This window comes from Gigantopelta aegis, chromosome 1, assembly GCF_016097555.1.
Source record: "Gigantopelta aegis isolate Gae_Host chromosome 1, Gae_host_genome, whole genome shotgun sequence".
Classification (NCBI taxonomy): Eukaryota; Metazoa; Mollusca; class Gastropoda; order Neomphalida; family Peltospiridae; genus Gigantopelta; species Gigantopelta aegis.
In genome coordinates, this window is record NC_054699.1 from 21,984,672 (window position 1) to 22,000,635 (window position 15,964).

Here is a 15,964-nt window from a genome sequence, read left to right on the forward strand (position 1 = left end):
CGGTTTTAGCTAGCTTGTTTTTTACCTTAATGTTAATTTAATTGTGGCGATTAAGCCATTAGACTCAAAGCTGGTACTGGGTTCCAGTAAAGCAAATCAATTCCCATTAACAGTAATGTTAACTTTTTCTTTTCAAATCATATACGTGGTGTGTCAACACAGTTAGAGTTTGGGGGTGAGGGGAGTGTGAAGGTGGTTCTTAAATAAACTGTTATTACCTTCAGTATTATAGTCTTTCTTAAATGCACTGTTTTTCGCCTCAGCGATGTGGCTATTAAGCCATCAGACTTAAAGCTGGTAGGTACTAGGTTCCAGTAAAGCAAATCAATTCCCATTAACAGTAATGTTAAAGGAAACATGTCACGTAAACCATATTTGGCACCAACCATGTACAATTAATTATAAATTGAATCACCTAAAAAAAAAAAATATAAAAAATTAATTACTTAAAATATCTCCATAAAAGAACCCCAGATACGAGCTCTTAGCGGAAATTGCCGATCTTTAATGAGCAGGGCAATCACGAGGTCCGTGACGTCAGAGACGCGTCGCTTGATCTGAAGCCTTACACTTAAAAGCATTAGTCCGTACCACTCATAAAGAATCTAAGACTTGCACAGCTTACCAAAACAATGAGTGTTCGTTCGCAAAACGTTTTGCCGTATCAATATGAGCTGTTAGTAAATGAAGAAAGACACACATTTACTTACAACAGTGATACTGAAGAAAAAAACGGATAGCGAGTCGGAGGGTGGAGAAACTGATGGTGCCAGACCAGACCGGTCGACCAATTTACAGCCCGGAGCCCGAAAGCAACCCGGGAGACAAAACCAAAAACTCGGATGCTAATGCCGAGGTGTATACTGTTCATATTTAGCATAAAGATACACCTCGATATGATGTATTTAAATATGTAAAAAATATAAATGTAGGACAAACATTTTTGGGTGTTTTTTTAAAAGAAAATGTCGCATTTTTTATGTTCGGGCTGTACATAATGAAATCTGTATGCACAGTGTAAACAAACGCTCTAATTTATGACAAGGCGCTTCACTTCATTAACCTGGCTTGTAAAACAACATAAATGACTTGAGAGTATAATCAAACTTTTAAACTAAATATATTTCTATTTGCATCAATAGAACGAAATGGGGTTATAGTATTTTTCTCTCATAAAAAAAAGTAGCATATTATTAGGCCTATTGGTAGGGTGCGTTAGAGTAAAAACGACCACTCACGATACCCAAGTGATAATTTTCTTTTCTTTGGTACTACGTAATTGGTCAGTTTTGTAATTTTAGATGGGAAAGTCTACTTAATCAAGGGTTTTACAGCATTATTTACAGTAATGAAGCAGGGCGGCTGATAATGTCTATTAACATTGTACTATAGTCGCGACAGGTTACGCCACAATACCCTGTGATCTTAAAAAAAACTGGCACGTATTTTGTACGTATGTCTAGACCGTGGTAATCACTTACCTGGTCGATACCCTGCAATATACACCTGCCAATCAGGAATCACATGTGCAGGCCACGGAAAGAAAGGACCAATTAACTAAAACAACACTCCGATTCTCAAGTCAGCCCGTGGATGAAACATAATAGTTATTTCGACACCGACAGTAGTGGGGTTTTTTGTATTGAACTTCGTGTTGCTTTGGGGCTTCGGAACGTTTTTGTGACGTATTCCGCCCGAAGATTAAAAACATTATTTAAAATTATTATTGTTTTCTACACATTTTTTAAAAAGATATTTAAATACATCGTACTGAGATGTATCCTCATGCCAAATCCCATGTTTGTATATGCCATATTTAATTACTTATTGACGTTTCCTTCTTCGGACGGTGAATACAGATTTTGTTATGTAGGCCTACAGCCCTAACATGAAAAATCTATTTTTTTCCAAAAAAAATAAAATTCCAAAAAAAATATAAATAAAAAATTCTACATTTTTGTTTTAACATATATAAATACATCATGCTGAGGTGTATCTTTGTGCCAAATATGTACAATGTACACCTCGGCATTCGCAACCGAGTACTGTTTTTGTCTCCGGGTAACGTTCGGGCTCCGAGCTGTAATTAGGCTGACACCAAAGTACTATGCGGTGTTGGTGTCCAATCTTTTCTTTTGCGATAAAATACACGCGTCTTTCTTCGGATACAATCCTTTGGAAAACCATAAAAAGACAATCCCGATCGTTTAAACTGTTTATTTTTACACCCAAAGGCCGCGCAGTACGGCACTGTTGGACTGAAAAGATCGTAAGCCCCTTACTCCATATATAAACAGTTAACAACAATGGAAGAGTACAGCGGCTCTGACGTCACTTCCCTTTTTTCCGAACGCTCACGAAGAAATATGCATAAATCGTACTTTGATACTGATTAGCGTAATTTCTTAATTTTAAGTTAACTACACGTATTTTATTGTTATAAAGTTATTTGTATATTATTTTTATATCATTTTTCTTTTAAAATGAGCTATAATATGGTCTCGTGTCATGTTTCCTTTAACTTTTTCTTTTAAAATGATATATGTAGTATACCAGCACATTTAGAGTTTGGGGGTGGGGGGAGTATAAAGGTGGTTTTTAAATAAACTGTTATTACCTTCAGTATCATAGTGTTTATATCAAAACTTAAACTGGTAGGTACTGGGTTCCAGTGGATCAAATCAGTTCCCATTGCCAATAATGTTAACTTTTGTTTTAAATGATGTACATGTATGCCCTATATCAGTACGGTTATAGTTTTTTTTCTTCTTCTTCTTTTTAATGAAGTTGGGTCCATATTTTCGAAGAGATCTTAGTGTTACAAGTCTCCATGGTTCTTAAATACATGTGTAGGCCTACATTTGTTTTTCGCCTCAGCGATGTGGTGATTAAGCCATCAGACTTAAAGCTGGTAGATACTGGGTTTCAATAAAGTAAATCAATTCCCATTGACAGTAATGTTAACTTTTTCTTATATAAATGATACTTGTATATGCTGTATATCAACGCAGTTAGGGGTTTTTGGTAAGGTTTTTAAATTTTTATATAAACCTGGTTCTTAAATATATTGTTTTTTGCCTTGTGAAACAAATCAATTCTCATTGCCAATAATGTTAATGTTGGGTTTTTTTAATGATATATGATATGTTATGGGGGTTGGGGTTTTTTTTGGAGGGGGGGGGGGGGGATAATGAAATTGGGCCCATATTTTTGAAGATATTTTAGCTTTACAATATTGTAAAATCGTAGTAGGCTATGATGAACATCTGTCATAGTAACATCATAGCTTATGACGGTTTTATAATATAGCACTAAGATAGCTTAGAAAATCTGAAGCTAGGCCGGAATGCAAACTCAGCTCCTATGACATACATGTATGTTATAGTTTGTTTTGTTTAACAACACCACTAGAGCAGATATAAAAGATCCCTTGCTACTAATGGAAAAATGTAGCGGGTTTCTTCTCTAAGACTGTCAAAAATGACCATATGTTTGACATCCAATAGCCGATGATTAATAAATCAATGTGCTCTAGTGATGTCGTTAAACAAAACAAACTTTTAACTTTAACTATATGTTGTTCCAAAAAGTTATATGTCCTACATCCAATACCACAGAGAATGCAGTCAAATAGAACTGTAGTTACTCTTACTTAAAATATTTGGCATGGAAATCTCCAAATTGATACAGTGTGGCCTATAACATATAGCGCTATATTTTATTATAGTTCCAAATGTTGTTATTTCCAATTGTCATACATTTTCCATCTTCATTAACATTGATCAGTATTTTTGTAAGCAGTAGTAAATTACTGTTTTCTATCATAAACCTAAATGAAATATCTGAAGTGAAGTTTCCAGTTTCATAATTGGTTTGTCATTGATTAAACATGTAGTTCAATAAATCTTAGTTGGTAAACTAAACATTACATGGAATATTGATATCATTATTGAGTCATCAGTGTTAAAAGTACTTCTGGGAATTCAGTGAATGAAATAAAAAAGGAAAGCAATATCAGTAATGAACAACTTTTAAACTACAGCTAGTTGATGTCATTGTTTGAGAGAGAGAGAGTGTGTAAGAGAGAGAGAGGGAGGGAGGGAGAGAAGGAGGGAGCAAGGGACAGAGAGGGAAGAGAGAGAAAGACTGAAAAAGAGACTAAGAGATAGAAAGATAAATTCTGACTGAAATAGAGAGAGAGAGAGTCCTGAAATACCTAACATTAACAGTGTTACCATGTCCTGAAATACCTAACATTAACAGTGTTCCATAAACTGAAATAGCCGACATTAACAGTGTTACCATGGACTGAAATAGCCGACATTAACAGTGTTACCATGTCCTGAAATACCTAACATTAACAATGTTACCATAAACTGAAATAGCCAACATTAACAGTGTTACCATGGACTGAAATAGCCAACATTAACAGTGTTACCATGTCCTGAAATAGCTGACATTAACAGTGTTACGATGGACTGAAATAGCCGACATTAACAGTGTTACCATAAACTGAAATAGCTGACATTAACAGTGTTACCATGGACTGAAATAACTAACATTAACAGTGTTACCATAAACTGAAATAGCTGACATTAACAGTGTTATGATGGACTGAAATAATTAATATTAACAGTGTTACCATAGTTACCATGTACTGAAATAACTAACATTAACACTGTTACAGTGTACCTCAGACAGCGCTGAATGCAATACATTGTAACTAACATTAACAGTGTCACCAGGTTTGTCAAACTGACCTCCCGCCTACAACTATTCCACTTGTAATGGATTCTCGCTATCCAACCTCTGATATCGACAGAGACTTTCTCTCGCCTGCCTTTGACACTTTTGTCAATACGTTTCCTGGCCTTTTAGTTTGATTGTGAGAGATATCGGTGCTACCAACATGATTGCAGGCTTTCATCAAGCGAACGTAAAACTGGTGAAACTGTTACACCTCACTGATCGTGGGTTTTTTAATGTGCAAGATAATAAAATGTTATAGTCAGACTGCGACAAGCAGACACTGTCTCTATTGAACAGTTTTTTTTAAGTAGCCAACTTAAAATTCTTTCAAAATTAATGATTTAGTCAACTAACTACTGGTCCAACGGGAAGGGACTATAGGTTTCGTCTCCATCCTTTCTGTCTGTCTGTCTGTCTGTCTGTCTGTCTGTTTTTCAGTTTGTCCCCATTTTCCCCATATACAGTTTACTGGAGAGAGTTGCACTAGAGCACATTGGTTTATTAATCATCAACTACTGGGTGTGTCAAACATTAAGGCATTCTGACATATACTCTTAGAGAGGAGAGTAAACAGGAAACATGTAGCATGTAGCATGTTTCCATCAGCAGCAAGTTTAATTCCCACAGGCATGACATCACTTACCACAGCCTTTGATATTCGATCCAGTGGTGTGACACTTGGTTGGAACAGGGGAAATACCCTATCACACAGTGGGTCCACTGAGGGGTTTTGATCCTGTGACCTAAGAACCTCAGGCAAGTGCTGTACTGACTGAGCTAGATCCCACCCCTGGGATAATGTACTTTACTCAACAAAATTAATTAAGGGCTAGTAGATGTAGTAATTCTTTGTTAGTATAATATCATTTTATCAACTTTTAATGCAGATGTCATCTAAACATTCATTAAGGGATAGTAGATGTTGTAGTAATTCTTTGTTAGTATAATATCATTTTATCAACTTTTAATACAGATGTCATCTAAACATTCATTAAGAGCTAGTAGATGTTGTAGTAATTCTTTGTTAGTATAATATCATTTTATCAACTTTTAATGCAGATGTCATCTAAACATTCATTAAGGGATAGTAGATGTTGTAGTAATTCTTTGTTAGTATAATATCATTTTATCAACTTTTAATACAGATGTCTTCTAAACATTCATTAAGAGCTAGTAGATGTTGTAGTAATTCTTTGTTAGTATAATATCATTTTATCAACTTTTAATACAGATGTCATCTAAACATTAATTTCAGTCAAATCTGACCCATGATACACACTAAAATGTTGCACATGTTGGGTTTTCTGGCATTTGTGAAAACTACCAAAATGGGCATTAGCTTAGGATTCATTATATGTTGCTTCGTAACGATACTTATCATTTTGTTCACTCTAAAGTGTTGTTTAAATTACTAATTTCAAAAACATGCCAAAACTTTGACACCTTGCAATAGAAGAAGCGGTACTTTAAAAAAACAAAAACATGTATAAAGTTAAAGTTTGTTTTGTTTAATGACACCACTAGAGCACATTGATTAATTAATCATCAGCTATTGGATGTCAAACATTTAGTAATTTTTACTTATAATCTTAAAGAGGAAACCCGCTACATATGTTTCCATTAGTAGCAAGGGATCTTTTGTATGCATCATCCCACAGACAGGATGGCACATACCATGGTCTTTGACCAGTTGTGGTGCACTGGTTGGAATAATAAAAAAAAAACAGTCAGTTGAATGGATCCACCGAGGTGGTTCGATTCTGTGATGCAAGCACCTCAAGTGAACACCGGCCTCAGTGGTGTCATGGTTAGGCCATCGGTCTACTGGCTGGTAGGTACTGGGTTCGGATCCCAGTCGAGGCATGGGATTTTTAATCCAAATACCGACTCCAAACCCTGAGTGAGTGCTCCGCAAGACTCATTGGGTAGGTGTAAACCACTTGCACCGACCAGTGATCCATAACTGGTTCAACAAAGGCCATGGTTTGTGCTGTCCTGCCTGTGGGAAGTGCAAATAAAAGATCCCTTGCTGCCTGTTGTAAAAGAGTAGCCTAGGGTTTCCTCTAAAGAACAGTGTCAGAACGACCATTGTTTGACGTCCAATAGTCGATGATAAGATAAAAAAATCAATGTGCTCTAGTGGCGTCGTTAAATAAACCAAACTGTACTTTTTACTCAAGTGAGCACTCAACTGACTGAGCTAAATCCTGCCCCCTCATATAAAGAAAAAACCTGAAAATCTCTTCTTGTCTTTAATTAATTTTGTTGAGTATACACACAAAGTTCAGATTGAGTCTGGGACAGGGTGACCTGTCCTCTATCAGTAACACATATAGTCGTGTATGCATGTGAGCAATCTCCGAATCAGTCTTCTGTTTGCTTAGCTATCCTTTCTTTCCTTAAAACCAGGGCTGTTCCAGAACCGATTACATGTTAGGGGTGGGAGGGTGGGGTGGTGATGGAAAAGCGTTTTTTTAATGCAAGTCTAGCCAAACAACAATAATAAAATTAAATTTTTATTTAAACCATGTCTTCTTCACAGTGAAAGTATGCCACAGATCCACCAGTCATAAAAAAAAAAAATTGGGTGGATCCCTCCTCCATTCCCCAACCCCTACACTCCATCCCCAACCCCACCACCGCACCCCCTCCCCCAGACCAACCCGTCCACCCCATCGCACACTCCCAACACTCACACAACCCCACAAATCCCCACCCCACCCCCCAGAACTGCCCTGTGGTACCAGGAGAAGCCATCTTACTGCAGACCCTTGAGCTGTAAAGGGAGAAAAAAAAAGAAGAAAAAGAAGAAGCAGGGCATCTTCTATTTCTGTGAGGCGACTGTAATCCAAACATGATCAATAAAATTCAATGTGTCTTTTTATCCCGGATCCGACATTTCTTCATTACGTGGTTAAAAATAGAATCGTTTCTACACGCAGTGAAGAGAGGGAGAAGGAAAGTTTTAAAGGGACATTCCTGAGTTTGCTGCAATTTTTAAGATGTTACCGACTAACAGAGACTTTTTAACGACTGTAATTACATATCAAATATATATTTCTGCATAAAATATTAGTGGCTGTATATTAAACATGTTTCTGATCGTTCTAATATTTTTACTAGGTTAAATTTCATTTTATTTCCTAAAATATTTTTTTTTCTTACGTGCAAAATTATTTGAAGACACAATCCAGTTTGGGCTTCTTACAAATATTAAGACGACCAGAAACACATTGAATATACAGACACTGATATTCTAAACAAGACAATATATTTAATTTGTACGTTTAATGGTAGAAATAATTTATTAGTCAGAAACATCTTACAATGCAGCAAACTCAGGAATGTCCCTTTAAGTGAGATATACCTCAGTAATATTGGCGTCTCTGTGCAGCGTTCATGAAAATAACCAAGGAAACCATTCCTGCAAGACTTGTGGTCAGCATATTATTACTTGTCAGTATACAGTATAATTGTTAATCCATACCTATATAATTTATTATTAACAAGCTTCACTACCGTCACAAACAAGCCTGGTCATTTAAGGTCAATGACGGGCGCTTTCCGCACTATTTGTTTGTATTAATCATGCTTCAGAGTTGTCCATTTGTCCAACATTTTAGGTCCGTTCATCTTTCCATTTGTACGGGGAGGGACGTAGCCCAGTGGTAAAGTGTCCTCTTGATGCATGGTCATTCTGGGATCAATCCCCGTCGGTGGTCCCATTGGGCTATTTCTCGTTCCAGCCAGTGCACCATGACTGGTATATTAAAGGCTGTGGTATGTGTTATCCTGTTTGTGGGATGGTGCATATAATATATCAGAGGCCATGGTATGTGTTATCCTGTCTGTGGGATGGTGCATATAAAAGATCCCTTGCTGTTAATCGAAAAAAGTAGCCCATGAAGTGGCGACAGCAGGATTCCTCTCTCAGTATCTGTGTGGTCCTTAACCATATGTCCAATGCCATATAACCGTAAATCAAATGTGTTGAGTGTGTCATTAAATAAACATTTCCTTTCTTCCTTCCTTCCATTTGTCTCTTAACCGGGACATAGCCCAGTGGTAAAGCAGTTGTGCGCAGTCAGTCTAGCGTCAATCCCTATTAGACTATTTTTTCGTTCTAGCCAGTGAACCACGACTGGTACATGTATATGAAATGCTGTCATGCCTGTGGGAAAGTACATTAAAAGATACATGTGTATCATGTTGCTAATGAAAGAACAGCAGGTTTTTTCTAAGACTTATGTGTCAGAATTTCATTTGTCTAATAATCCTTTCCCCTAACATTGTCATTTGTTTAAATTAAAGTCTCCAATAATCCTTTCCCCTAATGTTGTCATTTGTTTAAATTAAAGTCTCTAATAATCCTTTCCCCTAATGTTGTCATTTGTGTAATAGCATCATACAACTTTAATTTTTACTGTACAATTCTAAGCAGTCAAATCCTTTGACTGTTCACCTTTTGTTATGTGGTTTATTATGGAAATCGACTGAGTCATTTGTTGCTGTAGTAACGATAATACATGCACCAGGCCAATAATGTGTATTTGATTTGTGTGTGATTTTCAGTAATGCGCTTCTCTCATGTTGCCTTACAGTTCTAGCTGCCATCAAATCAATTGCTAGAACAATTTTCTTGAAACAGACTACAACAATTTATGTTTGCTATTATATCATTACCGGACGTAGTTCAGTGGTAGAGTACTCGCTTGGGGGAGGAGGTGTGATCGATTCCTCTCAGTAGACCCTATATAGGCATGGATGCAGGGTTTTGTGAAAGGTATGGAGGGGGACACTGGGCATGGTAATAGGTATTTCTCCTGGATCCATACCTACCGTAGCTTATTTGCCATTCCAACCACAGGAGTAACAATGGAAAGACATTTATTATATCCAATTTTTTAAATTTTAAAATATTTTAAAATTATTAAAATGTTAAAGAGAAGTTGAAAGATAGGAATTGCCAAATTGGGAAGAATGAGATGAAATTCATTGAAAAGAAAAGAAAGGAGGCAGCAGGAAAGTGGCCAATTTAAACAAAATTAAATTTTTATTAACCAAATACTGAAGGTTGGCATAAAAAATGGCTAATTTTGTGCAATCAGTGTTTTCACCAATTTATGTATATCAAAGGCTGTGGGATGTGCTGTCCTGTCATTCGCCTCAGTAGACCATATATAGCTTATTTGCTGTTCCAGTCACTCAGTGTTCTATAATTAATGTATATCAATGGCTATGGGATGTGTTGTCCTGTCATTCACCTCAGTAGACCCTATAGCTTATTTGCTGTTCCAGTCACTCAGTGTTCTATAACTAATGTATATCAATGGCTGTGGGATGTGTTGTCCTGTCATTCACCTCAGTAGACCATATATAGCTTATTTGCTGTTCCAGTCACTCAGTGTTCTATAACTAATGTATATCAATGGATATGGGATGTGTTGTCCTAACATGCCATAATTATTCATAAGGAATCCTAGCTTAAGGCCTTAGATATACCAGTCTAGGCACACAGAATGAGAGAATGGGTCCACCGAGGTGGTTCGAACCTATGACCCAAGCATGTCAGGCGAGCACTGTACTGACTGAGCTAGATCCCATCATTTAGCTTGGTTTTAGTCATCTTGATTACAACATAACTAGAACTTGGTTCAACTTTGTAATAATATGTTTTGTGTTTTTATTATTACAGAGAGCCGCGGAAGATCACACTGAAGAAAGGATCCACGGGTCTGGGTTTCAACATCGTGGGAGGGGAGGATGGCGAGGGTATCTTCGTGTCGTTCATCCTGGCGGGAGGACCCGCCGACCTGAGTGGGGAGCTGAGGCGGGGAGACCAGATCCTCTCCGTGGGGCCGCAAGGGGTGAGTGGTCACAAATGCCAGCCTTAAAGGGACAGTCCTGAGTTTGCTGCAATTTTTAAGACGTTATCGACTAACAGAGACTTTTTAACGATTGTATACATATCAAATATATTTTTCTGCATAAAATATTAGTGGCTGTATATTAAACATGTTTCTGATCATTCTAATATTTGTACTAGGTTAAATTTAATTTTATTTCCTAAAATATTTTTTTTTCATACGTATTATTTGAAATTATTTGGACAAAATCCAGTTTGGGCTTCTTACAAATATTAAGATGACCAGAAACAAATTGAATATACAAACACTGATATTCTAAACAAGAAAATATATTTAATATGTAAGTTTAATCGTAGAAATATTTTATTAGTCGGAAACATCTTACAATACAGCAAACTCAGGAATGTCCTTTTAAGTTACTAGTCCATCTGAGATGTCCAATACTGTGTGATGTGGGTTTTTTGTGCTGTGGTGTTGTTAAAAATTCATTCATTTGTTCCTTCATTCATTCATTCATTCCATCAGAACTGTCTGACATCCAACAACCAATGTATTTTTCATGCTGGGGTGTTATTAAACATTCATTCATTCATTCATTCCATCAGAACTGTCTAACATCCAACAACCAATGTATTTTTTGTGCTGGGGTGTACTTAAACATTCATTCATTCATTCATTCATTCCATCGGAACTGTCTGACATCCAACAACCAATGTATTTTTCATGCTGGGGTGTTATTAAACATTCATTCATTCATTCATTCCATCAGAACTGTCTGACATCCAACAACCAATGTATTTTTCGTGCTGGGGTGTTATTAAACATTCATTCATTCATTCATTCCATCAGAACTGTCTGACATCCAACAACCAATGTATTTTTCGTGCTGGGGTGTACTTAAACATTCATTCATTCATTCATTCCATCAGAACTGTCTGACATCCAACAACCAATGTATTTTTCGTGCTGGGGTGTTATTAAACATTCATTCATTCATTCATTCCATCAGAACTGTCTGACATCCAACAACCAATGTATTTTTCGTGCTGGGGTATACTTAAACATTCATTCATTCATTTGTTCATTCATTCATTCATTCATTCATTCATTCCATCAGAACTGTCTGACATCCAACAACCAATGTATTTTTCATGCTGGGGTGTTATTAAACATTCATTCATTCATTCATTCCATCAGAACTGTCTGACATCCAACAACCAATGTATTTTTCATGCTGGGGTGTTATTAAACATTCATTCATTCATTCATTCATTCCATCGGAACTGTCTGACATCCAACAACCAATGTATTTTTCATGCTGGGGTGTTATTAAACATTCATTCATTCATTCATTCCATCAGAACTGTCTGACATCCAACAACCAATGTATTTTTCGTGCTGGGGTGTACTTAAACATTCATTCATTCATTCATTCATTCCATCGGAACTGTCTGACATCCAACAACAGATGTATTTTTCGTGATGGGGTGTCATTCCACATTCATTCAAGATTGAACTCCCCCAAAAATGTAGATGTATGTCTCATAGCTAAAACGTTAGTGTTGACAAGTCTGTTCTCTACATATGGTAGACGTTTGCATTATGCTGAATAAGAGAAATAGATAGATCTGATACAACATGTCTGGGTGTATATATATTTTTTTTATGCAGTAAATCTGTTTGCAATATCTAGAGATTCCTTACGGATAAGCACGTAAATCACATGGTAACTACATCAAAGTGATGTCGTCAGACAAACAAAGAAAACAGAATTAAGGGCAAAAAAAAATAACTCATACTGAATATGGGAATCTGACAAAAGAAATTTTACATTTTGTTATTACTTGTAAAAAAAACCTCTTTTTATTTAAATATATAAAACAATTTAAATAAGATTAACCAAAAGATCTATAGTTTTCTCTGGACTCTTGTTTTTCTTATTTATTTAATTTTTAAAGTAACAGACCCTAGTTTTTAAACAATATTGAATATTTTTCACTATTTATTAATTGAAATCAGACATCAAAGGCAGCGCAGACAGTATAGCCAGGTTTTTATTTTGTTTGTTATATTTATTGTATCTGTAAAAATGTCCTGTGTAGGTGAATTTGAAAGGAGAGTCTGGCAACCTGAGCCATACCACTACTTTTTACACTGTGCCACATCTGGACATTACTTACATTTTATTGTTTACATGATCTTTTTGAACATCCAAAGTGTTTCTGGTCATCCTGGTGTTTGTAATACAATAAAATACATCTTTCATAATTTTTAAAATGCACATACCTCTGAGAAGTAAAGGTTATGTGGACAAGCTCTAGTTTGTTTGTGAAGGGTATTTTTGTTTCAGTCTATTGTAATTTTATCCAGATGTGTTACAGGTTTGTAGATTATTCAAATTTAGTGTCCATTTTTACAAGCTGAAACTAGAGTATGCGACTTCAAAGACATTAGCTACGTGCACAGGAGCCAATTTCACAGAACATCGTAAATTTACTTCTGCAACTAGCAGTTAAACCGGTCATACGTTTACATGTGTTTGGAATCTTATTTCACGCAGAAAATTACATCATTACGGAAGATGGAGCATTTTATTGACAAAAGAAAACGAATAATTTATTATATGTATTTTAAACTATATTTGGTTTATTGTTACTAGTAACAAGAACAGTGGTTTACGTTTACATGCAAAACTACAATTACGATGTTTTGGTGAAATTGGGCCCAAATATTGTAATTATTTTTGGTTGTATACCTATAATATTGTTATTTCTTTCATTGTAGATGCCTCAAACAGACCTTCTCCGAGCGACACATGAGGAGGCGGCCGTGGCCTTGAAAGGGGCGGGGGAAACGGTCGAGATTGTCGCTCAGTATAAACCAGAAGGTGAGTACTGTCAACTTTTAAAATTATATTTCCCTCCAGTTTAAAGGAACATACCCTAGTTTTTAAACACTAAAGCATATTTTTTACTATTATAGCCTTTTTTTATAACTGCAATCCTACTTTACTTAGATTTTATGGTTTAGATTATCAATTTCCATACACCTGAAGTGTTTTTGGTCATCCTGGTGTTTTTAATATCACAAAATGTATTCTTCATTTTTAAAAATACACGTGCGTCTGAAAAGTAACAGTTATGGAGTCGAGTTTTAGTCTATTTTTAGAGGGTATTTCACCATTTCAAAGTCACAGACTCATGTTTCACTCAATTGTAACTTGATCCAAATGTGTTACAGGTTTGTAGATTAACTAAACTTAGTGTTAATTTCCACGGAATGAAACTAGGGTATGTCCATTTAAAGTGACGGACCCTAGTTTTTAAACACTATGGTGAATTGTTCACTATTAGAGCTGTTTTTAAACACTATGGTGAATTGTTCACTATTAGAGCTGTTTTTTAAACACTATGGTGAATTGTTCACTATTAGAGCTGTTTTTAAACACTATGGTGAATTGTTCACTATTAGAGCTGTTTTTAAACACTATGGTGAATTGTTCACTATTAGAGCTGTTTTTAAACACTATGGTGAATTGTTCACTATTAGAGCTGTTTTTGATAATTGAAATCAGACATTAATTATATATTTTATTGTTTAGATTATCCATTTTCATACATCCAAAGTGTTTGTGGTCATCCTGGTATTTGTAAGTCTAAAACATGCATTTGTAATCATTCTAAAAATGAGAAGTAACAGTTATGATTTTGTTTTGTTAACGACACCACTGGAGTACATTGATTAATTCATCATTGGCCATTGGACTCGGTAGTCATTAGAGGAAACCTACTACATTTTTTCTAATGCAGCAAGGGATCTTTTATATGCACTTTCCCAAAGAAAAAAGAGTAGCCATTGAAGTGGTGACAGCGGGTTTCATCTCTTGATATCTCTCTCTCTATCTGTATGTATGACGCCATGTAACCGTAAATAAAATGTGTCGAGTGAGTCATTAAATAAAACATTTTGTTCCTTCCTTCTTTCCATAACTGGTGCAACAAAGGTCATGGTATGTACTATCCTGTCTGTGTGATGGTGCATATAAATGATTCCTTGCTGCTAATCGAAAAAAAGGGTATCCCATGAAGTGGCGACAGCGGGTTTTCTCTCTCAATATCTGTGTGGTCCTATCTGATGCCATATAACCGTAAATAAAATGTGTTGAGTGCGTCGTTAAATAAAACATTTCCTTCCTTCCATATGCCATATAACTGTAAATAAAATGTGTTGAGTGTGTCGTTAAATAAAACATTTCTTCTTCTATTGTAACTTTACCAGTTTGTAGATTAACCAAACTATTTTTTTGGATTCAAACTAGGGTCTATGACTTTCAGGGTGGACCTAGCTCAGTCAGTAGGGCATTCAGTGGGGTCGAAGGATCGAATCCCCATGGTGGACCCATTCTCTGATGTGTTTTTGTTTTGTTTTCTTTCAATCACTCCTCACAACTGGTATATCAAAGGCTCTGTTATGTGCTTGCCTGTCTGTGGGAAACTGCATATTAAAAGTTCATTTGGTACTAATAGAAAAATGTAGCGAGTTACCTCGGAAGACTATGTCAGAATTATCAAATGTTTGACATCCATTAGCTGATGATGAATTAATCAGTGTGCTCTGGTGGTATCATTGAACAAAACTAAACTTTTTTAACGCTCCAATGTCAAAAAACTATTTTTTTTATTATTGCACCAGAGATCTTTGAGTTGATAATGTCAGGTTTTTAAAAAGTTTTTTTCACTTTTGTTAGACCAGAGATCTTTGTGTTGATAATGTCAGGGATTTTAAATTTTTGTTTACTTTTATTAGACCAGAGATCTTTGTATTGATAATGTCACTTTGTAACTTCTGCCCTAAAGGTTCTGTAGAAAAACAATAATTGTTGAACTCTCAGTTTATCTATCTGTCTGTCTCTCTGTATATATATATATGAAATTATTTATTTCAGAATATAACCGATTCGAAGCAAAGATTCAAGATCTCCGAGAACAGATGATGAACACTAGTACAGGAAGTCTGAGAACAACACAGAAAAAAACTCTCTTTGTCAGGTGCGATGACTTCATTGAATAAGCCATTTTGTGTTAACTTGATTCCATACAAGTGTGTCTTTTTAAAAACACAAGTATCTATGTCTATTTCTCTGTCTCTCTCGCTTTCTCTCTGTCTCTGTCTCTCTAACTCTCTCTTTCTCTGTCTGTCTCTCTCCCAAACTCTCTCTCTCTATCTCTAACTCTCTCTCCCTCTCTGTCCTCTGTCTCTGTCTCTCTCCCTCTGTCTGCTGTCTCTGTCTCTCTCCCTCTGTCTCTGTCTCTCTCCCTATCTGTCCTGTCTCTCTCTCCCTCTCTGTC

General features: G+C 36.0%; 1 protein-coding gene across 12 annotated transcripts in view; it reads left to right on the forward strand.

The window, feature by feature from the left end:
* LOC121372108 (disks large homolog 2-like) overlaps positions 1–15,964 on the forward strand; it is a 278,624-nt gene that overhangs the window by 237,085 nt on the left and 25,575 nt on the right. For all 12 annotated transcript variants that reach the window (XM_041498440.1, XM_041498431.1, XM_041498374.1 and 9 more), the window contains 3 exons: positions 10,445–10,616; positions 13,401–13,503; positions 15,562–15,664. In XM_041498440.1, the coding sequence (XP_041354374.1) occupies positions 10,445–10,616; positions 13,401–13,503; positions 15,562–15,664 (378 nt within the window). The remainder of the gene's footprint in view (positions 1–10,444; positions 10,617–13,400; positions 13,504–15,561; positions 15,665–15,964) is intronic.